Source organism: Mauremys reevesii, linkage group 7 (assembly GCF_016161935.1).
Source record: "Mauremys reevesii isolate NIE-2019 linkage group 7, ASM1616193v1, whole genome shotgun sequence".
In the NCBI taxonomy this organism is placed as follows: Eukaryota; Metazoa; Chordata; order Testudines; family Geoemydidae; genus Mauremys; species Mauremys reevesii.
Genome location: NC_052629.1, coordinates 27612671 through 27640525, shown reverse-complemented (window position 1 = coordinate 27640525; position 27855 = coordinate 27612671). Strand labels below are relative to the sequence as shown.

At 39.3% G+C, this 27855-nt stretch overlaps 1 protein-coding gene across 9 annotated transcripts in view; it reads right to left on the bottom strand.

The window, feature by feature from the left end:
- The window catches only part of INPP5A (inositol polyphosphate-5-phosphatase A), a 404737-nt gene that overhangs the window by 235522 nt on the left and 141360 nt on the right, over positions 1 to 27855 (bottom strand). For all 9 annotated transcript variants that reach the window (XM_039480835.1, XM_039480836.1, XM_039480830.1 and 6 more), the window contains one exon: positions 22524 to 22611. In XM_039480835.1, the coding sequence (XP_039336769.1) occupies positions 22524 to 22611 (88 nt within the window). The remainder of the gene's footprint in view (positions 1 to 22523; positions 22612 to 27855) is intronic.

Sequence of the window (27855 nt, the reverse complement as noted above, 5' to 3'; positions counted from 1 at the left end):
TCTTATATTATGGGAATAAGTAAATAACTTTTCCTTATCCACTTTCTCCACAAGACACTACTCCCATTCAGTCAATGTTGGACAATTGTACTTTTTATTGGCTCTCACCATATGAAAGGGAAATACTCCACAACCTGGATTTACCCTATGGTTACTTTGGACAGGCAGACAGATGCAAAGCAGCCACAGCATAGCCATCAGTTTGATTCACTGTGAATTGTGCATACATCCAATAGCCAACCTGGACCTCTATTTGAAAGTTTTTCTGGAAATCATATTATTTTGCTGGCTTTTTACATTTGTAGCTGTAGTTTGAGTTAATGATTAAGTAGTAAAATATATCCCAACCCAAGGCTGGCCTTTTTTCAGGGGAAGGAGATGGGGAAGGTCGGGAGTCTTGTTTGTTTTTTTGTTTTAATTACAAAACAATTAGACACACTGTCAAGCATATAAAGGATACATATTTCAAGAACAAAACCAGACAAGAGAAGCCATGCAGTAAAAACCACTGTCACATGACATTAGTAAAAAAGGGAGTGTACAGAATGAAGTATTGCTCTCTTTTCTACTATAAATACTTCATAATAGCATTATCCACAAACACTAATAAACTCATTAGTTCATATCAGTACATAGTGTTCATATTATTTCTCTAAGGAGTCACACTGCTCTTATTTAAGAATTAAATGCCTTCTTGCAAACACATTAGAAAGTTCTTTCAACAGCATTTAATTATTTCTTAAGTAATTATTTTCACATTTTCCCATCTAGCATTTTTCAAAACTGTTCCAAGTCAAACACTTCATCCACAAAAACAAATTCCTTATATGTAATACTTTGAAAAGAATGGTTCTTAAGATCATTCCCAAGATATAAAGCTATATAAAAATGACACTGCCATATTCCTGCTGCACGTAACACAAACAACACACTTTGGTTGCTGTATAAATTAATGAATAATAATCTCTTCCACAGATGGCCAAAAATCAAAATTTAGTAGACTATATATATAGCAAACATGATAGCATTTCACATCTCAAACTGGCTTATCCTGTTATTTATGTCTTAAAAGAAGATAATGTGAATTCTTTTTCGATTTCAAAAGCCTTGGTAAAGCAAATTAAAGCAGTTGGGGTGAGGAGGTGGGAGAAGTGGTTTGTGTGTAGTACTTTTAATTTATTTCAGTAAAGAATATTCTTCATTATTCTGCCTATTAAACACAATAGTACTGAGATTCTGCATTGTGCACTTTTCCTCAGCTCTAAGACCTTTATTCTAATACCAGATTTAAAAATTAGACTTCTACAAAATGTGCTTTAATAATCTCTCTTGGACCAAACCCTGCCCTTTCCTATGTAGTTGCTGAGAACTCCTGGGGGCTAGGGATGGGAGGATTGGCAGTTGTCAGCCTCTGTGCTACATGGAACTCAGATCCACAATAGCTCTCAGCACTTAGGCATGCACAAGGCAGGTAGAAGGGTGGTCAGCTGGGAATGGGGCTTCAGGATCTGCTGTTTGGTGGATCCCTCTCTTCTTCCCAGCCTTAGTACTATGGACTTTATGACTTGAGACTGACATGCTTAGAACCTAGTCTGGTAGGTAGATGCGGTGATCTTCCAGGGGGTACATCAGCTCATCTAGATGTTTGCATAGTTTTATAACAGGCTACATAAAAAGCACTAGCAAAGTCAGTACAAATTAAAATTTCATACAGACAATGACTTGTTTATACTGCTCTATAAACTACACACTGAAATGCAAGATAAATAAATATTATAATTTCAATTGATTTATTTTATAATTATATGGCAAAAATGAGAAAGTAAGCAATTTTTCAGTAATAGTGTGCTGGGACACTTTTGTATTTTTAATTATTATTTTGTAAGCGAACAGCTTTTAGGTGAGGTGAAACTTGGGGATACGCAAGACAAATCAGACTCCTGAAAGGGTACAATAGTCTGGAAAGGTTGAGAGCCACTGATCTAGTGAAAGTCTTGAAGTCTAGACAACTCTTAGACAACTTGGGCCCAAGTTAGGGCCTAATAAAGAAGGTCACAATCTTCTTGCCACATGAGGATAAATAAAAACTCTTTTACCAACTACTGCTATCTGGATATCCAAAAGCATGTGAAGGTCCAATCAAACCCTTCAGTTGTACATCTGAAGAAGAAAAGACAGGCATGGCCTTTATACAAGGGGCAGATATCATATTCACTATTTCCTCTAGGTGCTTCCCCACCCCACTAACATTATCTCAGCTGTCTCAGTTATCTAGATTGAGCCTCAGCCAACTTGCTTTCATTCAAGCCTATTGTTAGCCAGACCTTGAGAACACAGAGATGGCACCTTCTGGATCCAATTATATTGAGAAAATATTATCAGCATATTTATGGCAAAACCCAAACTGTCTCACTATGTCCACTAGCAGCCTTCCAAACACATTGATGCTGCTCTCAGTATCACGGCAGAGATCAAATGCCACAACATGTGTACTTCTTGCTTTAAATCAAGCCAGGTGATGAATGTAACAAATTTGAATTGTTACATAAATGTGCTTTTGCTACTTCCTTTGCACTATATATGCCTAATCACATATCAGTGGCTTTTTGCCCAGTTTAGACAAGTAGAGCTCTTTTGCTTGGGCAATCGACTTCTTATCTTCCACACACAAACTTTTGAGTCTTCTCCAGTGATAGTATCAAACACTGCGGGTCTATGTGGTGCTCACAGAACAGGGGAGCATTGCCCAGACCTCAGGAAAGTTATCTATACTAACTCTTTAGCATGAATAATCAACTCAATTACTCTGTCTTTCAGCACCTTCAAAATGTCCAGTTTTCCTATAATCCATTACAGAATGGCATGAATGGCAGATTTTTTAAAATGTTGTGTTATATAAATGGTCCAATCACAGTTAGCCGAGTTCCCCCTTGCCCACTCCCTCTTCCTGTTTGTTAAACGCACTTCCTGAATGTTGTCTTAAAATGAAAGGTAAACTTTTTGTGGTAGGACCTCTCTCGGCCTCTGCATTTATACAACACTCAACGCAATAGGGCCCCCAATGCTGAAGGCCTTTGCCATTTTTATTTTTCAAACAACAAATGACTAATAAATCATAAGTATTAATAAATACTTCCATAATAGTCTCTTATTAATTAGAGGATTCGCTAAGGAATTGCTGGAACTCCCTGCTTTGGAAAATGCTTTCTCTGGAAGTAGAGTTTTTTCCAAGCTAAGGCTATCATTCCCTGGGTGAAAGCTGAAATTCCTATAGTTAGATTTTCAATATAACTATAGGATTCTCAAGATAAACCAATAGTTTTCATATAACTAATGGGATCCCATGTTAAATACTCTTATCTGTGCAACTTCTGAAATCCAGAGCTCAGTACAAGACCCTTTATGCAACTGATGGGTTCTATTGCTAAATAGAGAAATCTGTATTTAGCTGACTACTCTGTGACAGAATCGCCTCCTTCTCTAGCTCTCCTTTTGCACATACTACTCCCCCAGTCTTCACAAAGTAAAGTTTTATAACATTGCTGCCATCTATGATCTGAGCAGTTTCTCTGAAAAGATTTCATCTCAAAAGCAAATTTAACTAAAAACGGTTAGTGGTTAAAGCAGAGCTCAGTATAGGATCAGTGGCACGGTGATATGCATCCCTGCCCTGAAGATACTCACCTACCTTTGTAAGGAGCTTTGAGATCTATGTTTGTTTTTTGTATTACACAAGTGCCAGTTATAATTATTAAACAAACATTAGAAAATTGTTAGCTGTTCATATGGTCAAGATAAAGGAAAATATGAGGAGTCCCCTGTCTTTGTGAACATAAATCTACAAGAAAGTTTTGAATTGAGTGGAATGTGAGACACATTAGATGTAACTGCGTTTTATTTGCTTTGGTTTGTAATGGCTGACTTTTTTTCTGCATTCTCACAGATATCAAAGCTATAGATCAGATTCTATATACCAAAAATAAATGAAAGAATAAATATAAATAATGGAAAGATGAGTTGACGTAACTGAATTAGCAATCCTGATTAAGCATTTATAAACTACTATGCAGATACATATTCAGAGAATTTTAGCAATACATATCGTTTAGCTGAAAAATGTATGGTTTACTATGAAAATATACTTTGTAATTATTATTTACTAATTAACCCACTCTCCCTCAGAACATTTGCAGTATATTGTGCAAGCCTGTAGTATGGAATTCAGTGGAATATGACTCCACGGCATGCATACATAACACTGGAATGAGTCTACAAATTAAAAAGCTACCATGCATGCACGAAAGCCAGTTTTCTAAAGAGTAGCAAATACTTATAAATGAAAAACAAACAAACAAAAATAGATTTAAATCTATACTATGGACTACTGAGCTGTGAAATTTCTCTCTTTCCTGTTTGTAATTACACTTTTTGAGTTCTAGAACTGTCAGGAAACACTACAAACAAACCAACCAACCAACCAACCAACCAAAATCACCATAACTAACACAGATAAATAGATTTAAGATTTTATTGAAGTGGCTCACTCAAGTGAAAGACGGGTAAGGGGAAGTATATTCATGATTATACTCTTCAGGTACTAACTCAAATGCAGACAGGTTGGAAATGATCCTCTGACAGCAGTTTGGTAACCTGTGTGAAATGAACTGCTGTCCTCACTTCAGCTTTTTGTGGACATGTCCATATCACAAAAAATTCAATATTCTGCACTCTTTTCAGAGGTTTATTCCCAGTATGGAGGGAAACTTTCACTTAGGTGATTTCTGTACTTCAATGGAGAGGTTCAGAGCTGTTAATGTGGCACTTTTCAAGGGCATAATTTCGTTTACAAAATTAAAAAAGTAGAACAAACACTGAAATGTGGTAAGACAAGTTTCAGAACAACAAAGTTTTACATCTAATCCAAAGTCCACCGAAACCAGAAGTTTATGATGGAAACACAGCGGCGACTCCAGGCACCAGCACTCTAACCGCGTGCCTGGGGCTGCAAGCTGGAGGGGGTGCCCTGCCGGTCCCTGCGAGGGCAGCAGTCAGGCAGCTTTCGGCAGCTTGCCTGTGGGAGGTCTGATGGTCCCACGGATTTGGCGCAATTTGGTGGCAGGTACGCCGAAGCCGCAGGACCGGGGACCTCCCGCAGGCGCGCCGCCGAAGGCAGTCTGCCTGCCATGCTTGGGACGGCAAAAAAGCTAGAGCCGCCCCTTGGAAACTGATACTGTATTGGGGAAAATACAGGTGGGGAAAGATGAAGAGTCACAATGAATGTGCAAAAACATTACAAAGTATTCCAATAACTGAAGTAAACAAATCTAATCACTGAAAGGCAGTGCCACCATGAGGCCTTACTTGGCTTTGCATCATTTACACTTTCACATTAAGAGGAATTTCAATCTGTATTTTCTCTTAGTTTCTCTCTTCTTTAAAACTTCTCTCTGCTTTAATTTCTCTTGTACACCCTTTCAGGATGGAATTCAATTGAAAAAAACACCTGTTTTTCCCCCCTCTCTCTGTTTTTGGGATATCTATCTATATCTATCTATATCTCCATAGATAGGATAGATATATATCCCAAAAACAAACAGTTTCTTTGTATTACTGTTGATTTGCCTTTGGGGTTTTTAAATGTGTTGACAGGAAAGACTGAAATGGGCATCTGTTTTAATATAGACTTCTAAAGATATTATGTGGAATTGGTAGAAGTTGTGACTAACCTAGTTCATGCAAGCCATTTGAGAATTACCGTAAACAGTATCAGGGAACTGTGAATGGCATATATATTAACTCTGGGTCCTTTCTCAAAGCCAATTTAAGTTACTAGGTAAATAACTGTTTGAATCATTTAAATCTCTACCAAATGACAATCTACAACAACAAAAAACATTTCATCTGAGCCTGTTCACAGCTCCAAAGAGGACCACCAGAAGGACACCTGCCTCCCCATGTCAGGGGAAAACCTGCATGGTGATTCTCTTTTAGCCTAACAATGTTATTCATTTTCCTACACACTTGAGCACCAACAAAAATCAAAAGAACTGTTAACAATTAAAATAAATTACAAGCTTGATATACTCACAGATAAGCATGTTAGTAGCAAAAATAATATTTTAGATAATAGAATAATTCTTATGCCTTTTAAAGTCTTTCCACTTAGCAAAATATCAATCCTTGCTTTATGTTTCCTGAAACATTTAAATAATTAGAAATTAACTGAGACTTTTGCAGACGTCACTATGACAAGAGAATATTTAGTCTATGATAAAAAAACTCCATAACTAACCCTAATTTTTGCTATTCAAGATTTATGAGTCATAAATATTTCTTGAGTCTTGAACTTAATTACCAATAGTGGGTGAAAATAACTGTGGTTTATCATGACATTGTAATTTGCCTATAACTTGGTGCATTGGGCATTGTTTCAAAATCCTTAACATCAATTTGTTGTACACTTATTGATTTGAGTTGTCACAAGTTCTTGACGTTTTCATTGGTTCGTCTGACAGGGAACCAACCTTTTCACAAAACCTATTACCTTATAAGAAATAATGTAGGATATCATCTAATACACGTGGGAGAAATTAGCACATTTTACCTATGGAACCAAACAATACAAAACCATAAATTAACAGGGCACCTCCCATTTCTGTTCGGGTTCTTTCTTTTAACATTCTTGAATGCCAGAAATGGTGAACAGAGACAAAGGAAGTTGAAAGTATTTTTTAAATGCTTCCAATCATATGTTTAAGAACAAGCCCTTTGCTAAATGACAAGTTTGGTTTAGCTGTACCATGACTATCCTCTAAAATGGCTTGTTTGGGTACTACCTGAACTAGAGAAAGGTATCAATCAACATCTAGAATTACCATTAATTCAGTGCAATCACCAAGCAGGTATCCATCTCCATGTCTAGTATGAAAGCACCTTCAAGTTTACCCAATGGTAAACCTTCTTACATGTTAAAGAAAGCCTTAGCATGAATAAAATAGTATCACATGCATTCTTAGAGAAAATAGTGCAGTCTTGTCTTTACAAGATAAAATCATCTGAGATATTTCTACCTACCATTCTTCTGTCATTTCAGAGTCTATTTTAATAGATGACTCAATGGTAATTAGTTTATATATTTGCATTTAATTCAGTGTCAGCTAATGCAAGTAACACTTTCAAAACATTTAAAATGGAAAAAATAGTGTTTCCTAGCATTTATAATGAGCTTTTAATCCTAAAATCACAAATTGCTTTGCAAATGTGGGTAAGCCTCATTATCTCTATTATTTAACGAAGGGTAAATCAGAGGTGAAGACATGGTAAATAGCTTGCTCAAAATGAAGTAGAAAACAATGCTGTTAAAGAATCATATTTGAGTTTCACATTTCTAAGTAAACAAACAACTAGAAAAAAGAAGAAATACATAAAATATGTTAAAATTGGAGAATTTCAAAATGTCTGCAGCATGTTAAGACTACAAACATTTTGACACATTAATTCAAAGTTTTGCTGCAGCTGAACAAAACTACTATAAGTTTATACTAATGCACTTTTGAAAAAAAATTAAAACAATGATAAAGTGAGTCAATTGTGTGGGAGTGGAGAAATTTGATTAGAAATGATGCACAAAGTCTGGCGACGAACATATATTTGTACTTTTCCAGAATATTTTAGTAAAGGTGCTTAAGGATTTTCAGAGTACAGTAACTCCTCACTTAATGTTGTAGTTATGTTCCTGAAAAATGTGACTTTAAGCGAAACGATGTTAAGCAAATCCAATTTCCCCATAAGAATTAATGTAAATGAGGGGTTAGGTTCCAGGGAAATTTTTTTCACCAGACAAAAGACTATTTTATATATATATATATATATATATATATATATATATATATATATATATTTATATATATATATATATATATATATATATATACACACACACACACACAGTATAAGTTTTAAACAAACAAATTAATACTGGTACTCAGTGATGATGATTGTGAAGCTTGGTTAAGGTGGTGAAGTCAGAGGGTGGGCTATTTCCCAGCAAATGCCTTACTGTTAAATGATGAACTATCAATTGTCTGAGCCCTCAAGGGTTAACTCTCACACTCTACAAGGCAGCAGGAATGGAGGGAGGGGAGACAGCATTGCAGATAGAGACAGACACTGTGTGTATGAGAGAGTGAGATGTGCATTTCATAGAATCATAGAAGGGTTGGAAGAGACTTCAGGAGATCATCTAGTCCAACTCCCTGCTCAAAGCAGGACTAGTCCCCAGACAGATTTTTGCCCGAGATCCCTAAATGGCCCCCTCAAGGACTGAACTAACAACCCTGAGTTTAGCAGGCCAATGCTCAAACCCCTGAGCTATCCCTCCCCCTGTATATATGGAGATATACCTATCTCAGAACTGGAAGGGACCCTAAAAGGTCATTGAGCCGAGCCCAGCCCAGCCCCCTGCCTTCACTAGCAGGACCAGGTACTGTTTTTGCCCCAGATCCCTAAGTGGCCCCCTCAAGGATTGAACTCACAAGCCTGGGTTTAGCAGGCCAATGCTCAAACCACTGAGCTATCCTTCCCTCCTTGCCCCCCTTTAAGTAAGCTGACCCTACTTTTAAGTACACTGCCTTGTTAACTAGATCAGCTTGCTGAGACCACAGCTGCTGCCTGCAAGCTCCCTCCATCCTGAGCCCTGTCTTGTGTCCCCCCTGCTCTATGGAAGGTGGGGTAAGCCAGGTGCAGGAGCAGGGGGGAGGGCGACACCCTGACATTAGCCCCTCTCTTCTTCCCCTCCCCCTTGCACAGCAAGCAGCAGTCTTGGGGAGCAGCTCCAAGGCAGAGGGCAGGAGCAGCACATGGCAGTGGGGGGAGGGACAGCTGAACTGCTGGCAATCGATAGCCTGCTGGGCAACTGCTGCACAGGGAACTTAGGGGAGCAGGGAGCTGATAGAGGGGCTGCCGGTCCACCCTGGTTCCAAGCCCCTGCCAGCTAACTCCAATGGGCTGCTCTTTCTGCAAGCAGTGGATAAAGCAGGCGGCTGCCAAATGACGTTAGAAGGAAGCATTGCACAACTTTAAACAAGCATGTTCCCTAATTGATCAGCAACATAGCAAAAAAACAACATTAACCGGGATGACTTTAAGTGAGGAGTTACTGCATTACTTTTACATACAATAATTTTTATTTCTGGAGACTAACAGAAAAAGAAAAATCTTCCATATACGCGGCACTTATGATAGACTCATTATGCAGATCTTAGCCAACAGCCTGAAACTGGAAGTGAAGTGGATGCTAGTGCAGTCTATTGAAATATGCTTGACTTAACTAGCACTTTGGGGTGCATGAAGTGAGTTCAACTACCTCTGCATAGTAGACAGCCACACCCATGAAAGGCAGTTGGCTTGCAGTTAGTCCTGGCAACTCGCTCAGTTCTCACTGGTGACTCCAAATAGCTGTGTGCGCTCTACAGTATCATACCCCGGGACCCTACCTCAGCTGGCATGCTAAACCTAGTGAGGATAGCTATTGGCAGCAAACACTCATGAAGGGCATTGCCAAGAAGATGTGGTCAAACACTTGGCAAATATTAGACCATATACATCGAATAAGGAATGGAAGTGACTTCATTTGGTCCCATCAGCGTCGTTGAGCTAACAGATGGGAATCAAAAAAGAAGATCTAGCATTTCTAAGGCTATGGCTACATTGGTGCTCTACAGCGCTGCAACTTTGTCGCTCAGGGGTGTGAAAAAACACCCCCCTGAGCTCAGCAAGTTACAGCGCTGTAAAGTGCCAGTGTAAACAGTGCCCCAGCACTGTAACCTAATCCCCTCATGGAGGTGGAGTACCTGCAGCGCTGGGAGAGCTCTTTCCCAGCGCCGGCGCGCGACCACACTCACACTTCAAAGTGCTGCCGTGGGAGCGCTCCCGTGGCAGTGCTTTGAAGTTTCGAGTGTAGCCGCGGCCTAAGTAAGTTAGCAGCGGAGTTTGGCTCTGGCTGAAGCGTTCGACTGGCCTTCCAATCAGCCCACATAGAATGCATTCCAGTAATATAATTTGGAGGCAAAAAAAAGGTAATTGGGAAGCTCACATCAGACAGGAAAAGTTGCACCTCTTAAGCAACCAGAAACAGGAATGTTTGGTCATTGCAGTCAGTGAAATATGAGCAGACATAGGTTGTAAACCTCAGCTGAGTGAGCAAATATTACCCACCAACCAAACATCACCACTACCAAACAATGTTGTCCTAATCCATAGAATTTTAAGGATGACTGTACTCTTCCTTAGTGTTCTAAGGTCGAGGGACAAAAGCAAAACTAACTCGGTTTCCATCTCTTTCCCATATACCACCTTCCACATGCAAACATCACACTTATTCCTTTACAGTAACCCCACAACCCTCTACAATCGAGAGTCTCTTTTGTCTCAAACAAGATTTCTTGTACCGTCCCAATCCACTGACTGGGGGAGGATTCCAAACCTCAGCCTCACACAGAAAGGAGCCATGTCTTCTCCACCAGCACATCTTGCTGCACAGAGCTGCTCCCGTCTGTGCCAGAGCATCTCACTGTTCCTGGCAAGCCTGGAAGGCCGAACACCAGGCCCAATGAATCTTGCCTGGAAGAACAGCTGTAAGTGGTGAAGTGATGGGCCACGGCCCATGGCTAAAACAGGAAATGGATGTAAGTGGTTCAGAGTGACAAGGGCAGAAAGAAAAAAAGAGGGTTCCCAGTAGTGGGAAGATAGGGCAATTTGGGGCTCACTTTAGACAAGAGTCCTAACCTGGCTCTGTCTCCTAGAACCAGATATTTCTCTTCCTGCAACAAAACCCCACAGGGATCTGGATCCCATGCTCAGAAACTGACCGGTCCTTAACACAGCCTTAGAATTATCCAGTCCCCTAAAGGTTAATACAATTAAAATTTCATACTCTTTGATACCATTATTTTGGCTGTAAACATTTTAAACAAGATCACATGCTCTCTATTGTTTATAGAGCTTTGCTTTTTCCCATTACTACCTGCCTTTTTCAGACATGAAAAATATCACTAATGTAATTTTTAAAACATTATCTGGGTGCACTCTAGAGTGTAGTTTTAAAATCTCTGATCTTCCCCAGATTTTACCCAATTGAGCTACAGAAAATTTTCCCAACTATCACAGTAGAACAATGAAAAATGAATCCTTTCTGCACCATCAGACATCACCTAGGGCACAATGTTCTGCCATCCTTGTCTACCTGACCCGCTCTTTGCACTTCTCTATATTGTTAAGTCCCATAAGTTTTGTTAAGTCTCATAACTAATATCTGATGGAGGGATTATTTTGATTAATCCCTTGTGTGTGTTCTTCCAGCTGCCCAATGGTGAGCTGGCTTCATTCTTAACACATGTCCCAGATATTTCCATCTTCTTTTCTGGAAAACTTTGGAGATAAAAAATTGTTGAACCCTCTGACAAATCTTGACATTTGTTATAAATGAATTAATTCCATATAATTCTGAGTATTTTCTTGAGGCATTTTCTTTCAAAGGTATTTAAACATCTGTCCATACCATTGGTGGATTTCCACCTTTCACATCCATACATTAAGGTGCAAACACCACTTAAATCTTGCCTGAAATTATAAGTGAGCCTCAGAAGACTTGGAAATCCAAGTCAGATACTAAGTAGCCTTATCTAAAACCAGTCTCTTGAGACTACAAACTCTCTCTTGCCCCTTATGAAGTTCTTTGTGCTCTACCCCACTCTGTGATACAACCTCCTCAAGTCTCCTCCCACACACAAAAAAAACCCCTGATTCCATAGGTCTTTGGTGACCCACTCAATTTTTGTTGGACTCAATGCTGCCACTTTCTAAAAATGTCTGCCTTTTAGGGCAACCCCAGTACTTGTACCCCAAACTGCCCTGCTTAAGTGTCAATGCAAGAAAGACTGAAATAATCCTGGGATTTCATAAATGCTGATGCTCTCTGGGTACAAGTACCAGAAAATCCGAAGAACGGGACACAGCTGAAGGATACTGGGTCTTGCTAATTAGCTGCTGACTCCTGAGTCACAGGACTTGTCTACGGAGTGCCTTAGTCCACACCAGCCGAGATGTAAATTCTAATGTGCACCTGGCATGCTGCGCACAAACTGGCCCATGTGGACCTGGTGTGTGTGGACCCTGCTGGCACACACCATAAGTTCTCTAGTGGGTGTTAATATTGTCCTGTTTGAAATGGGACTATATTACAGTGTGTTAGAAAACTTCTACTGAGTGCCAGCAGGGCCCACATGGGCCAGTTAGTGTGCAACATACTGATGCATATTTGAATTTACACCCCAACTGGTGTGAGCTACGGCACCATATAGACAAGCCCACAGAGACAGTGGGAGGGAACTGTGAGACCCCTCATTTTGCCCCCACAACAGAACCTTCTATCAGAAGAAAGGGAAATGGGAGTTGGGGTCTACTCATGCCAGTCGAGACCTGAAATAAAGTGATTTGTATTAAAGTCTCAGGGAAGTATTTTTATTTACAGTCACCAGACTATTCAACATAGACTACAGTTAAATGTACAGCATAGTTACAGAAACAATTCAAGCAGCTCCTTATGAAACAAAATGAGTCAGATTATGTACATTACAAACTTTAGATTGGATCATCAGATTTCCAACAAAATGTCTTCTGGGCCTCTTCCTGTACCAAGGGGATTTTGTATTCATGTCACTCATACCTGTGAGTAGAATTCACTCTCTCTTTTTCTGTTTAAATATATGTTTTTGAAAAATACTCACAGCAGCAGCAGCATTTTATTTATTACACGCTTACTGAACGAACAAGTTAAATCACAGATTTTCTCAGTATTGAGAGACCCATTTACAATACAAGCTAATGCTTTAGCTCCACCTCCTGGTGAAAATCTGCATTTTTTGTAAAAATAAAAATTACTGATGAAACTGCTTAATAGAAAAAAATGGTCTCTTAGAACTAATCAGGCATTTGAATTCCCTCTGTATTAAATTCAATTATGTCTCTCTTCCTAAATCATCTTTTTTATTTAACAAAACTCCAAACTGCCACAGCTAATCAGCTCAGAAGAATCAGTGTGCTCCATTCATTTCTGGGAACAGGCCGATATTTTCTGAGACCCATTAATAACTCTGACAGGATTTATGTACAAGATAAATTCAATTCAATTTCCTTTTTCAATTAATGGCCAATTATTTGAAACAGACTCAACTGAAAATATTGCTCAAATATCATTAATCTAACAAAAATTAACTTTACAATTCTCTTAGTAATGAGAACATAATTTTAAGATAAAATAATGCACTTTATTAAATAAATGTTACCCTTCTTTATTTTTAGGACACTTACTTGCCATTGTAATCCTCTTGTTAAACGTTAACACTAGCTCAATGTACTTATGTGGACCACCGTTAGGGTGGAAGAGCCCTCTCACGCTCTCATTTTCCCCTAGTGCTTTATAGCCCATTTCAAGGTTTGAAATTTTACATCTAAAATAATTGATGGGCATGGAGGGCAGGTGAGAAATAGTTGACAATATATTTTCAACACTGTTTTTTGTTTGTATTGGGGCACTGAAATGCACTATCTACCTACTGGCGTTATTTATATGCCCCCCATTATCAATGTATATGAGTATCCCACGGGCTTTAATGTATTATTTACTGAATGGGATAAGGAAATACTATTATCACCATTTTACAGGTGGGGAAATAAGAATAGAAAGACTAAATGCCCAAGGTCACACAGGAAATCTATGGTGGAGCTTGAACCTGCTCTCCTGAATCACAGATTAGCAGGTTAACCACTGGACAATCCTTCCTTCCTAGTGTTGTCCAGTGACCTGGGAGTCTGGAGACCTTGACTTGCCTCCTGATTCTGCCACTGATTTGCTGATGGCCTCAGGCCAAGTCACAAACTTTAGGCTCAGTTTTCCCATCTGTAAAGTGGAAACACAGTGAAAATTGTTTAAGAACCCAACCCTATTAGGCAACCTCCCATTTTAAAAGATTGCATTCTTGGATACTTTGGGGCATCTTTCACTGTTATTAGAAAGTCATCCCCATCAACCTGAGAGGGGCTATATATAAAGTATTATTCTTTTCAATATATTCACCTTGAAAAAGCTAATCTGCTCTTTTTATGTTTAAAAAAATCAGTTTTGTTTCAATTACAGTTTCCAAAAAGTATTAACATAAGAACATTTGAATGGCTGTATTGGATCAGACAGATGGTCAATCTAGCCCAATATCCTGTCTTCCGACAGTGGCCGGTGCCAGATGCTTCAGAGGGAATAAACAGAACACGGTTATTTATCAAGTGATTCATCCCCTTTTGTCCAGCCCCAGCTTCTGGCAGTCAGAAGTTTAGAGACATCCAGAGCATAGGGTTGCATCCCCAACCATCTTGGCTAATAGTCACTGATGGACCTATACTCCATGAACTTATCTAGTTCTTTTTTGGAATTCATAACATCCCCTGGCCAACGAGTTCCACAGGTTGACTGTGCACTGTGTGAAGAAATACTTCCTTATGTTTGTTTTAAACCTGCTGCCTATTAATTTTATTGGGTGACCCCTGGTTCTTGTGTTATGTGAAGGGGTAAATCCTTTCTTATTCACTTTCTCCACACCATTCATGATCTTACAGACCACTATCATATCCCCCGTTAGTCATCTCCTTTCTAAGCTCAACAGTCCTATTATTTTAATCTCCCCTCATATGGAAACTGTTCCATACCCCTAATCATTTTTGTTGCCCTTCCCTGTACTTTTTCCAATTCTAATATATTATTATTCCTGGGGGAATTCTGTGCCACTGCGCAATGCAGAATTTTGCAGAAATTAACGTTGTGCACGCAGAATTTCCTCTCCCCCACAGAAATGGGCTGCAGTGCTGCTAGCTGCCACTATTAGCCACTGAACCCGACATAGCCCAGCTCGCACACAGAAGACACTGCTGGAGGCAGGGGAGGGAGAAGGAGCAGGAGGGTTCCTGGCAACTGCAGTCCCAGCATCCTCTGAGGGAAAGAGAGGGCGGCGTGAAGGAAACTCCATGCAAGCCTGGGACCAAGCATCAGGCTGTTTCTCCCTCTGGATCCCTTGGCTCTGGGAGGTGAAAGTGGTAGGTGTCTGGGCCAGGTGGGGGCCAGGTGGGATCTGGGGGAGAGGGGTGCAAGTATTTGGGCAAGGGAGGGCCATGGCTTGGCTCTGGGGGACAGGGAGGGTATCTGGGCCAGGGAATCCTGCAGCTGGGCTCTGACGGGAAGGGGGTTCACCTGTATTGTCTGGGGGTGCATGGCTGGGCTCTGGGGGAAGGGAGGGGAGCAGAGAAACAGGAAATGGGTTGTCATAGGGGTTTCTTTAACTCTACTCTTGGGGGAAATTTTGTGTCTCTCTCTATTGTTACCAAATTACCAAAATAATTGAAACTGGTGTGATTATGTAGTGTTATCCTAACAAATAAAATTTGCAGAATTTGAGAATATGGTGTGCATAATTTTTTAATTATTTTGGCACAGAATGCCCCCAGGAGTAATAGATCTCTTTTTAGATAGGGCTACCACCACTGCACACAATATTCACGGTGTGGGTAGGCCATAGATTGATTTAATGGCATTATGTTATTCTGTGTATAATTACCTATCCCTTTCCTAATGTTTCCTAACATTGTTAGCTTTTTTGACTGCCATTGCACACTGAGCAGATGTTTTCAGAGAACCATCCACAATGACTCCACGATCTCTTTCTGGAGTGGTAACAGCTAATTTAGACTCCATCATTTTGTATGTATAGTTGGGATTATGTTCTCCAACGTGCATTACTCTGCATTTATCAACACTGAATTTCATCTGCCATTTTGTTGCACGCTTAGTTTTATAAGATCCCTTTGTAACTCTTCACAGTCAGCTTTGGACTTAACTACCTTGAATAATTTTCTATCACCTGGAAGCTTTGCTACCTCATTGTTAAACCTATTTTCCAGATCATTTATCAATATGTTAAACAGCACTGGTACCAGTACAGATCACTGGAGGACGCCACCATCATTTACGTCTCTCCACTGTGAAAACTGTGGTGGGGGTGGGGTTTGTTTGTTTTGAAAGGTAAGACCTGCACTTTAACGGACCAATTAAAACTCAATCAACTCTTAACAGGGACAAGATGAATCTTCAATACACAAATATATACACCAACAGTGTTTGATCTATTGCACAGTTAACCAATAATAAACAGTTAAGTGCTCGAGAATCCTGTATTATCTATTAAAATTATGCCTTCTAAAAAATAAGTCTGTACTCAACAGTAAATCTCCATCCCAATGTGAAGCATCTTCCAGAATACAGCTACAACCCTCAGACATATACAACCCCTCAAAATATACTCTCACAAATTTAAGGCCCTGTGAGGTCCTTTGTGTTCTACTCTTAAGGGTGGAGACTGTCAGGACTTTGTAGGGGTTAGCCCACTGGGGGGGAGGGGAGGGCGCGGAAGAGGAGGGGGGGGAAAAACACCTTCCCAAATCCCTCCCACAATATTAAAAATACTCATGTTCAAATGGTTTCTGTATTTAGGGTTTCTGGGGAGTTTTGTCTGTCTGTTGGTTTTTAGTAAAAAATATTTTCTGACCTATGTATTAAGAAATAAAAAAGCCTCAGATCAGAGGAAACTTAATATAGTTCAATGAGGTAAACTAGCCTTCAGTGCAGCCACCCAGGAGGCTTACATTCTGAATTTGTGGCTGCAGACTCTTTGCTCACATTCCTCTGACCTTTGACAAGGAGTGTGTTGCTAGACTGATGGTTTGTACTGAACTTTCCTGTACATACTAGGAATATGGTTCAGCATTTTGTGGCTACCATGGTACAAATTTTCAAATTCTATGTGGGAGCAGGAAAGGGGTGGGAGGGGCATGGGTGTGCCCTACAACTATCATTTCCTAATTTACTTATGCATAGTAGCCTTGCTTATGCTGAGCAAAGAAAGCAAAGGTCACAGCAATTAAGGAGTTGCCTGGTTAAAACTGAAAAGAAATCACAGGGCCTTGTTTCATCAACTACCAATTCGCTTGCATGCCAAGAACATATGCAAACACTCACACATGCTATACTTTAATGGACCAGTAATTAGCCTGGTGTACACTAAACATGTGAAGTGTCTCCATTATTGCGTAGTCTTGCACAGTCTGAAGGACATTATGGGCCAAATTCCGCCCTAATGTAATACATACAGCTGTCACTGAAGTCACTCAGGTTGCCATGATCTGAGGCATTTCAAGTCAGAACTGACTGAATAGTGATGGCTACTAGTTGGTATTTAGTCAACCAACATAAACATGGAATCATCCCATTATTACTAATAAGATAATTGTTGAGGGAAAACATGGTTCCTCAGTGTTGCTTCTCCCTCATCTAATACCAATAAAGAGATCCCTTTAAAAGCTTTACTTTTTTTTCCAATCTGCAAAACATCTGTGTAGAGTGAAGACTGATAATTTATTGACTTTACAGAAAAAACAAACAAACAACAACAACAAAAAACTACATGGATTGCAGTTAAAGTTATAGTAGAGAATTTAAACATTAAGAACTTGAGAAATTCAATAAAAAATTCAAGATTCACCTTATTTATTTATAGGTATTTTTATGGCCTTGCCTCTGATCTTTTCTCAGCCTCCATTCATCACCCTCCCTATAAAGACCTTATACAAACTCTCCTAGTAGAGACTGGGACTGATGTCTAGATTGTATTGTGTAGTATTTGCCAAGGGATATGTAAAACTGTCCACAGTTGTATGATTATGTAATGAAAGATTTACTAAGAGCAGAATTTTTAAAAAATTACTGGTATTTTGAACTACCAGTAAAATCCTGAGTTAGGATTGTAGGCTAAGGTGAGAGTCAGTTTTTGTCCAAACCAGTTTGCCCATCCCTGTTTCCAGTCACAACTGAACTAATATTGATGCAGACTGTTCAGTTAGTGAAACTTCTGGGAAACAACCTTTACTCTTTCAATGGTTGTCACCCACAAACTTCATTCATAACTGCTGGGAGCTCTTAACTCGAACACTGTCATATTCCCAAAGCTGACAAACATGAGCCCTAGTAGTAGCTGCTGTCCTACCTTATGCCAATCAATTAATCTTCACATCATTTTTTAAATTTTATATAACTGTTCATTTTGAAATCTGATACGGCTGATTTTTTTTAGTAGTGTTGTGTGAGGAAATTTTAGCTACAGGCTCTATCCTAGCAGGGTTTGAAAAGCTGCACAGCAATTCCCTGCATCTAGACAAGTGACCATTGCCAAATGCTATCTCTCACCTTTGACCTTTTTCATATTCTTAGGGATGCTTGCTGCAAAAGCCAATAGGAGGTAAGAGTCCAGTTGTCAGCTGCAGAAGCAGTAGAGGTTTTCATCAAATTCCTTCAGGCTAAACAGTGGCCCTGCAGCTGTAGAGAATTATTTTTAAATGTATTAAGTTTTTATCTGAATTCACAAGCTGGGTACTGACAGCTACTGCAGGGAAGTGTCTTTAAACCAAAAAACCTCACCATACCTGATACAGAATTGCAGATGGCACAATCAGTAGTCTTAGATTGTTTGGGTTTGAGATGGACTATTTTGATTGTTTACCATACAGTAGAATTATTGTAGAATTCTATCTATCTATCAGGAACTCCACAAAAGCGCCCTGAATATCACTGTCAGTGCACTATACTTTCCAAACTGTATTCAAGAAATATATCCATATCCTCTAAGTAAAGCCACATTCCTTATACTAGCAAAGAGGGAGGTGTATTTTGAGGATCCATGTTACCCAAAGGTGTTTTGTCAATGCCTTGAGTCAGCGCTCCGAAGCAGCCACACTGTGCAATTGTGGGCAGCAAAATCAGAATTAGCTCTGCAAAAACTAAGCCAAGGAAAGTCCCATAGAGGCTAAACTGTCAAAACTGAAGGAAAAGGGATATTAGAATAACAGAGGTATAAGTTAGCAACATTGTGAATGCTTGGGCTTTTGTAGTTCTAAAGAAAATAGAATTTTCACAACAACATATATGATGAACTTTTACTTTTTAAAAAAAAGAAAAAGTTCTCTCTCTCTCTATATATATATAACTATATAGAGATATATAATATAAGTATATTTATACACACACACGCACAATTATTAGGGATTATGTTTGTTGCCAACTCCATGCCTTAGAAGGAATGGAAAAAAGCCACCCAAGTTAAAGACCTTTGCAATCAGAAACAAAACTAATGAGGAATTGGGGAGATGGATAACATCCTGAAAGTACCAAGCCACACTGAAGATAAGAATAAAACTTTACCCTAAATGGTCACAACTTAGTAGTTAAAATCCCTTTTGAAAATCTATCTAGTGCAGAGAGTGCGTGAATTCAAAGACTAAAAGCTCAGGACTCAAGTCTCTTATTAGTTAAAATCATGATTATTAAAAATGTATCTTAAATTTGTGATAGTAGTCTTTGAAATTATGTACAAGATTCCTTGATACAAAGTGCCAGTAAGTGGTCTATAACAAGTGACAAGATTAAAAAAAGCCTATGGTGAAGGTGAATCAATCTTTTTCTTTCTCTCTCTTTCACACACTTTTCTGGGGTTTTAGGTTGTTGTGTAGTGGGGGCAGGGAATAGTAAGGGGACTTTTGTTTTTGTTTTTTGTTACTTGGTTCAGTCTCAAGACTACATACAATGGAAAGTAATCACACAAATTCTTCCCTAATCCTTTGTCTAAAACTAACACCACAAGCACAGGTCATATCCATATAAAATCCACATCATATTTACATAGGGTTGCACTTCAGAATTTTTCCACTAAGAATTTTAGACTGGTTTCTCCTATCCACCAAGTCACTTTCTGAAATTTACACTTAAGTGATGCAAACTGAACTTAAAGTTGTTGGATATTTGCACTGGGAAATTCCCGTGTAAGTAAAGCTGGCAGAGGTGACTCTACCACCCCCTATGCTGGCTCTTGAGTGATACCTTAGCTCCTGGCACAAAGGGGATTGAGAAGGCACGGAGAGAGCAGGGAGAGGAAAAAAGGTGGAAAGGGAGCATGGCAAAGCAACACTCCACTATGACCAGTTCCACATGCGAATTAAGTTCCTAAGGAACCTTAAGCCACCACTATAAGTTAAAGTTTATTCAAGAAATCAGATTTTAAGGCCAGAAGGGACCATAATGATCATCTAGTCTGATATCCTGCGTTACACAGGCCACAGAATTTCATTCAGCTACTCCATCTTTAAGCCCAATAACTTGTGTTTGAATAAATAATATCATCCAGAAAAGCATCCACTCGATCTCAAGACTTCAGGAGATGGCGAATTCACAACTGCCCTTGGTACACCTCTACCTCGATATAACGCTGTCCTTGGGAGCCAAAAAATCTTACTGCGTTACAGGTGAAACCGTGTTATATTGAACTTGTGCGCAGCCCTGCTCCCCCGGAGCACTGCTTTAGTGTGTTATATCCAAATTCGTGTTATATCGGGTGGCGTTATATCAAGGTAGCGGTGTAGTTGTTTTAATAGTTAATAACCCTCACTGAAGGAAATCATCAAGTAATCTCTTGATCTTTTTGATAATATAAACAGACTGAGCTCCTAACATCTCTCACTTTGACACATTGTTTCCAGCGCTCAACTCATTTTTGTGGCTCTTCTCTGCGCTCTCTCAGATTTTTTTCAACATCCTTTTAAAAATGTGGACACCACAACTGCTGTAGCCCTACTACTTTCCCATTTATATATATATCCAAAGATCACAGGAGCCCTATTTGCCACGGCATTGCTCATGTTCATGTTCTATAACCCCTAAATCCTTCAGAGTCACCGCTTTCAAGGATACATTCTCCCTCCCCCCATTATATAGGTATGGCCTGCACTCTTTGTTCCTAGATGTATAATTTGCATTTGCACAATTTGTTTGAATGAGATCAGCTTACCAAGAGATCCATATTGCTCTGTATGACTGCCCTGTCCTTATCATTATTTGCCATTCCATCAGTTTTTGTGTGATCCACAAATTTTTATCAGCAGCGATTTTATATTTACTTCCTAATCACTGATAAAAGTACTAAATAGTGCCAGGCCAGAACAGACCTTTAAAAAACTCTTCTAGAAATTCCCACTTGATAACTACTTTTTTAGATCTGTCATTTAGCCAGATCTGAATACATTTAACCTGTGCTTTATTGATATTGTATAGTGCTGACTTGTTGAGAGCCATTTGGATTATGCTAGGACACTGCAACTCACACAAGAATGGGAGAAGACGTGAAGATGCCTCATAGTTTATTGCTATGGCCAAATGGGCCAGCCACGTTTGGCAGCAGAAGAGTCAAGTGGAGAAGCCAGGGTAACCGGAGCAGATGTACCAATGATGCTAAAACAACCTTACAATGCTGCAGGTCACATCACAAAGTCATATTATGGATCCTCTGACTGACTGACAATATGAAGAATTGGAGAAGAACAAACTATATAGCTGGACAGTTGTGTGAGTCAGCAGTTAAGTCACTCGACTACATAAGCTCATTGAATATGCTATCAGACTGCTTTGAGGAGTACAAGGGAGAGTGGACTGACCAACTGCTGACAGAGAAGCATAAAGGAGAGCACAACACACCAGCAGCATCAGCAAAGGAAAGCAAAACTGTCAGTACAAAATCTGCTTTAAGAACACATTTTGGATTAATGCTAGTGGCCCTGAGAAGAAAGAGGAGGATTGCCTTGACTGGACCCTGGAGAAACAATGTAGAAAAAAATATGTGTCAATATAGGATGGGCTACGATGGATGAAAATAGGCTACTTGTGTGAAGGGTGGGGTCCGGTCAGTCAGGGAAGAAGGTACAGTGGGGCCGAATAGTCTCCTGGGAGTACTGCTGTACTGGGCGGGCATGCAATAAAATGGTAGCTGTGGTTTGTTTATTGTATAAATTCAGGCTGTCACTAAATGGTCTCTTCCGCTATAGATAAAAAGGTGAATTTTCCTATGCCTGTGTTTCATTTTCACATTTACATAAATGTTACCCACATATCAGTGTAAGTTTGTTTGTACACTGATTTTTCCCTTCACAGTCACATGAATCAGACTCAAGATCCATAACAAAGTTTCCAATGTTTGCCAATCTCTTTTCAGTTAATCAAGCTGCAAGTCTGGCGCCATCCCAAAATGTAGCCTGGTGACATTTCCTTGAATGGGGGTATAATGATCTACCAATGACCACCACAAAAGAATGCAGAAACTCGCTTTTCATGAACTCTGACATTCTACTAACATTTTCACAGATACAGTTCTTCTAAACAATCAATTTGAACATCTCCTACCGCATACAGTACATTTAGAAAAGATGTAATCCCCATCATCACAGAGGATGCTAAAGCCAATCCTTATATCAGTCAGTATAAAACAGTTTCAAGATCAAACATAAGTGAATTGAGTATTAAACTAATCTCATGGAAGAAGGAAATTTACCGTAAAATGTTCTTGTGACTTGTAGTTCTCATCCAGGTAAACCCGGGCTCTGTTATAGTCTTTCATTGCATCACTTGATAACAATTCTCTGAAAGACATAAATGAAAGACTGTGAGTATGAAGGGATATGCAAATCTGTTGTATATCTTCACTCTCATCCACTATATTTCAACATGTCCCTAACACCCATCAAAGAAAGCGTGGACCTAGTTCATATTATTTCTCATTTTTAAAAGACATTTTAAGTGAACGTAAGTGTTGATGAGATATGTCACACTGATAGCCCTGGAGACTGAAGTTCTCTATTTACCCACAAATCAGTTACAGTGCAAACAGCTGCAGTTCAATCTTCTTCAGATTGCTTTGACAATACTCCTTAACTCTAAACATGAAGGGAGCACCAATAAGAGAGGGTGTTTCAGCCTGCACGTCCATTCAGTCCTTGGATTTTCTGCTGAGGCTGTCAACAAGGGAGCCAGTTTCTGACAACTGATGGTTTTGTAATGTGGCTACCTGACTACTAACGACTGGACTGAGATCAACCAATGTATTCCACATAGGCTATTGAAGAACTATGGTATTGCAAAGTGTCATCTATATTTGAAGGTCTTGAGAAAAAAACCCACAAACTTTCAAGATATCAAAGTTTCTTAAAAATTGGGTGAACCAGCCCAAGCAGGCTTTAAAGTCTGAGCTCCAGGTTCCCAATCTCTGGAAGACAGTCTGTAAAACTTGCTGTCCAGCTCACCTGACTGTAGAATGATTGGCTTCAAAGACTGGCTTCTAACATCAGTGGCAGGCTGCTCTCTAGGCTTGGGAAACCCAAAGAGAAGTGAAGATGTGCCAAACAGTTTTGATATTGCCTGACTTGGCAGACAGATATCTACACTATTGGGTGGAATTTCCACAGAGTTCAATTCCCACTGAACAATCCCTTCTGTCTCTACCTGACCAAACTCCTTTGTGTCTAAGGTACAAAGGGAATAGGTTTTATCCCCCCCACCCCTGCTCAGTTCTTTGCTCTCTGTCAAAAAATGTCACACACACAATTGAACAAAACCTGGCAGCCCTGAAAGTGGTGCCATTAAGGCACCTCCAGCATGAGGTTTTTAAGGCAGGAGTGCATGAGAATAACAAAAATAAATGAAAGTTTGAAGAAGCTGCCTCTTTTTAGTAGTTGGAGGAACCTGGATCCAGCAAATGAGTCTTTGCAATTGCTGTCCCATGGGAGCACCACAGCTGAAGAAGCTACTCCCCTTGTTTATTAGGAAGGCTATGAGTCTGTCATGGAGGTCAGAATTCTGTGATTTTTCATGACCTCCGTGACTTCAGGGCTTGGACTGTTAGCCCCATCCCCCAGGTGGTGGGGCTCGGGCTGTCAGCCCCCAGCAATGGGGACCAGGCTTCTGTGAATTCTTGTTTATTGCCCGTGACCTGTCCGTGACTTTTACTAAAAATAAATAAGGTTAAGATTTTGTCAGTTATTAGCAGTGGCATACATGACTTTGCCCATCTACCTGCTTTCCAGGAGAAGACTTTTGGAAGCTATGTCAGGCAATGTTCTTTTGACTGACTAAATGACAGCCAGCCTAGGACAAATTTCAAAGGGCCTGAGCCCAGAAGCATTGTATCAGCAAGCAAGAGCCATGTGATTCAACAATCAACCTTACCCCACCCTCCTGCTTACCCCAGACAGTAGTCAGAAGGTGGGAATCACACATACAAACAGTGATGGAGTGGATAGCCCCTGGCCCTTCTTGACAATCAGGAGGACACGTGCTATTAAAGCATGACTGAGATTAAGATAGGGCCAGAAGGTCTCTCCCTCCCTCTTGTTTTTTTTTTTAAATCTTGTCCTGTAGCCTAGAATGGGATCTCTATTCTTCAACCCATAACAATGAATGGGATCTACTCTGGCCTAAGATTAAAATATTTTTTGCAGGGGATGGAGTGAGGAAAATGCTCAGCCCTGGAAATACATAGTAACAGTTTTGCATTTTGATGATTTACAATATAAAGGTTGCTCATTCCAAATTATAAACAAGGAGTTTGGTGGCATCTTAAAGACTTTAAGACACAAAGGAGTCTTTAAGGTGCCACCGGACTCCTTGTTGGTTTTGTGGATACAGACTAACATGGCTACCCCCTGATACTTGACATATTCCAAATTATATTTTTTATTTCAAATCCACTGAAACATCAAATTGGCCTCACTATAAAAATATAAGAACAATAGAACCGCTACACCAAAATATGCAGCAAATAAATTCAGTTTTATAAATAAAAGAACAACTTAAGGGCTATCTTATTTTCACTTAAAATAAAAAGGTTCACTAAATCAACTACTGATTAACAAAATCAGCAGAGGGCACTGTTTGACTACTTTCCATGGAATAGGACCCTCAAATTATTTCAAAAGTACTGAAGGTGGTGGAGGATTAACGGAAAATCTTATGTTGATATAACTTCAATATTTACATCAGTAATGTCAATTAAGGTTTATTAGCAAATCAAATATTTGAGAACAAGGAGGTTTCAGAACAAATTTTCTTTCTGAAAAGAACTCATTATGGGTACATTTCATTAACAGTGGCATTTATTGTCTTTATTTAAATGACAAATGTTTCAACATTAAATTAGATGTTGCACCTCTTCCCTTTAATAAAAATAACTGTGTTTCATCATGTTGAAAAGCCACCATTCAAAACTGCGTTAGCTATCAAAACAGAAAAATCACAATTGCAAACAAAGCTGCTCAGTTAAATTACTCAAATATGCAAGATCTCATGTATCTGAATTCTATACATTTATAGAATTAAAAGTTTAGCCAAAGGACAGTAGTACTGTACTCCTCATCCTTGACTCAGTGCATCCAAAGTTTAAGGCTTTTGAAATTCTTTTGTCAGTTCATCTTATCTTCTGGTGCACTATATCATTACATACAAAATTAAATGTCAGAGGATAAAAATTAACTTATTACTAGTGTAACTTTGGTTATGTTATCTTTAATCCCCTCAGATGGCACTTGCATCAACACTGTTACATTCCTACAATCATTTAGCCCAGAAAAAGCGCTGACTTAAAATTCTTTATATTTATTTTTGAGTTTGGAGTGTAGACTCAGTTACTTACTTTCCAGTCCTGTATTTTAAAATACCAATATAGTCATACTGTCTTTTCATAGTATATTACAGGGGTAGGCAACCTATGTCACATGTGCCAAAGGTGGCACGCGAGCTGATTTTCAGTGGCACTCACACTGCCTGGGTTCTGGCCACCAGTCCAAGGGGCTCTGCATTTTAATTTATTTTTAAATGAAGCTTCTTAAACATTTTTAAAACCTTTTTTACTTTACATACAACAATAGTTTAGTTATATATTATAGACTTATAGAAAGAAACCTTCTAAAAACATTAAAATCTTTTACTGGCACACGAATCCTTAAATTAGAGTGAATAAATGAAGACTCGGCACACCACTTCTGAAAGGTTGCTGACCCCTGGTATACTATCTAATTAATAGGGAAAATTATACAGGAAATGTAACAGTAGCAACTGATTAAGGTTAAGAGGTTAGCATGGTTTATTAGCTTGAGATATTATCTCAGTCTAGGTCTGTATTTTGGAGCTAATACTTGTTATGATTAATGTTTCTTCTTAACATATTAGATTGTTGAATACAGCATGAAAGAACAAAATGACATCTCCTGTTCACTAATTTCTCAGCAAATTGAATATATCTTAACTTTTCAACCTGCAGTACTTCTACTATTTTTTTTTAAATAATTATTTGTGCTTAAATTTTTCTTCCTTTACACTTCCTCTATCTCACTTCTATTTCCTTCATATCAGGTTTCCATGCCACCTGCTGTAACTCAACCTTTTATCACAAAGAGTTTGGATTTCAACTAGGAAGTAGCAGCATAAGAAAATACATTAACAGTTAGCATTTTGAAAAGTTTCTCAAAAGATAGAATTGTTTAATTATTAGAGCTTGCCAATGACTGAAGATAACTAAATAATCGTACTGTCACATGACATCCTGTCTTTTAGTACTTCCCGGTTGCAAGAGTCAGCATTGCAATATTCTTCCTTGGGTTCTTGCTAAGGACTTCAAACTCCCTATATCAATAACACCCTTTTCCAGGTTCATGTATTAAAACACATACAAGGCCTCCAAGTTCAAACAAAACATCCTCAGAGTCCAAACCCGACAATGTCCATCAGACTAGAAGTCAAACAGAGGATCTTCTGCCACTACCAAGGCTCCTTTTCCATGATCAGCTTCAACAATGGTCTCACTATGTCCATACTAAAATAGTTGGCCCCTCTTCTGGACACCCCTTCTGCAAGCTCTTTGTCCCTATTTTCTGGCTTCTGGAAACTTTCTTCCTTGCTCTTTCAGCCAAGCACTGCCTCCCAGGGTTTTCTCCCTTGAGGATCATTTACCCCAGCAGGTTCCCACGGCATCCTCTCTCAGGGACTTCCCTGCTGTTCCTGCTTCCTTCACCTTAATGACAGCCCAGCTATTCATAGGGAACACCTGTTCTCCCCTCAGCTGTATCTGATTAATGAACAGAACTGGCTGGCCCCAAGCCTCTGGTCCTTAAAAGGGCAGACCACTCTGTTACACTTATCTTACCAGCTGAAATACTCCTGAAGTATTCCCCTTATAGTACATGCAGGTAATTCTGTTAATACTGAGGTAACAGTATCTATTTATTTAAGGGTATATTTACACTACATACTACATTGCCGTAGCTGTGCTAGCATAACCCCATAGTGTAGACACAGCCTACACCAATAGAAAATGTTTTCCTGTCAATGTAGTGGTAGTCACATCAACATAAACATTCTTCTGTTGATGTAGCTGCCTATGTGATGGGGGTCGGGTCAACCTAGCTACACTGGTCAGGGGTGTGAATTTTTCACACCTCCATCCATTTAGCTGTGTTGACCTAACTTTTAAGTGCAGACCATGCCTCATGTTAAAGGCCAATTACTTTCAACAGAGGTAATTGGCCTTCAGCAAACTGCAACTACTTTTCACTATTCCTCTTATAGAAGCAGCAACCACAAAATGAAGAGCCAGACTCTAGTTACTAAAACAAAAACAAAAACAAAAACAATAACAAAAATGAAATTTAATTCTGTAGAGGCTAGCTGAGAAGCGAAAGTATATTAGCAAACTGGAAATTGCTGCATGAAAACAAATGATCCAAGGTCCAGATTTTATTCTCAGATACATAGAGGTTATCAGCACATACCTCAAAAAACAGTAGTATTGTGCTTCTGGAAAAAAAACAAAAACAAAAAAACATGCCACATCTAAG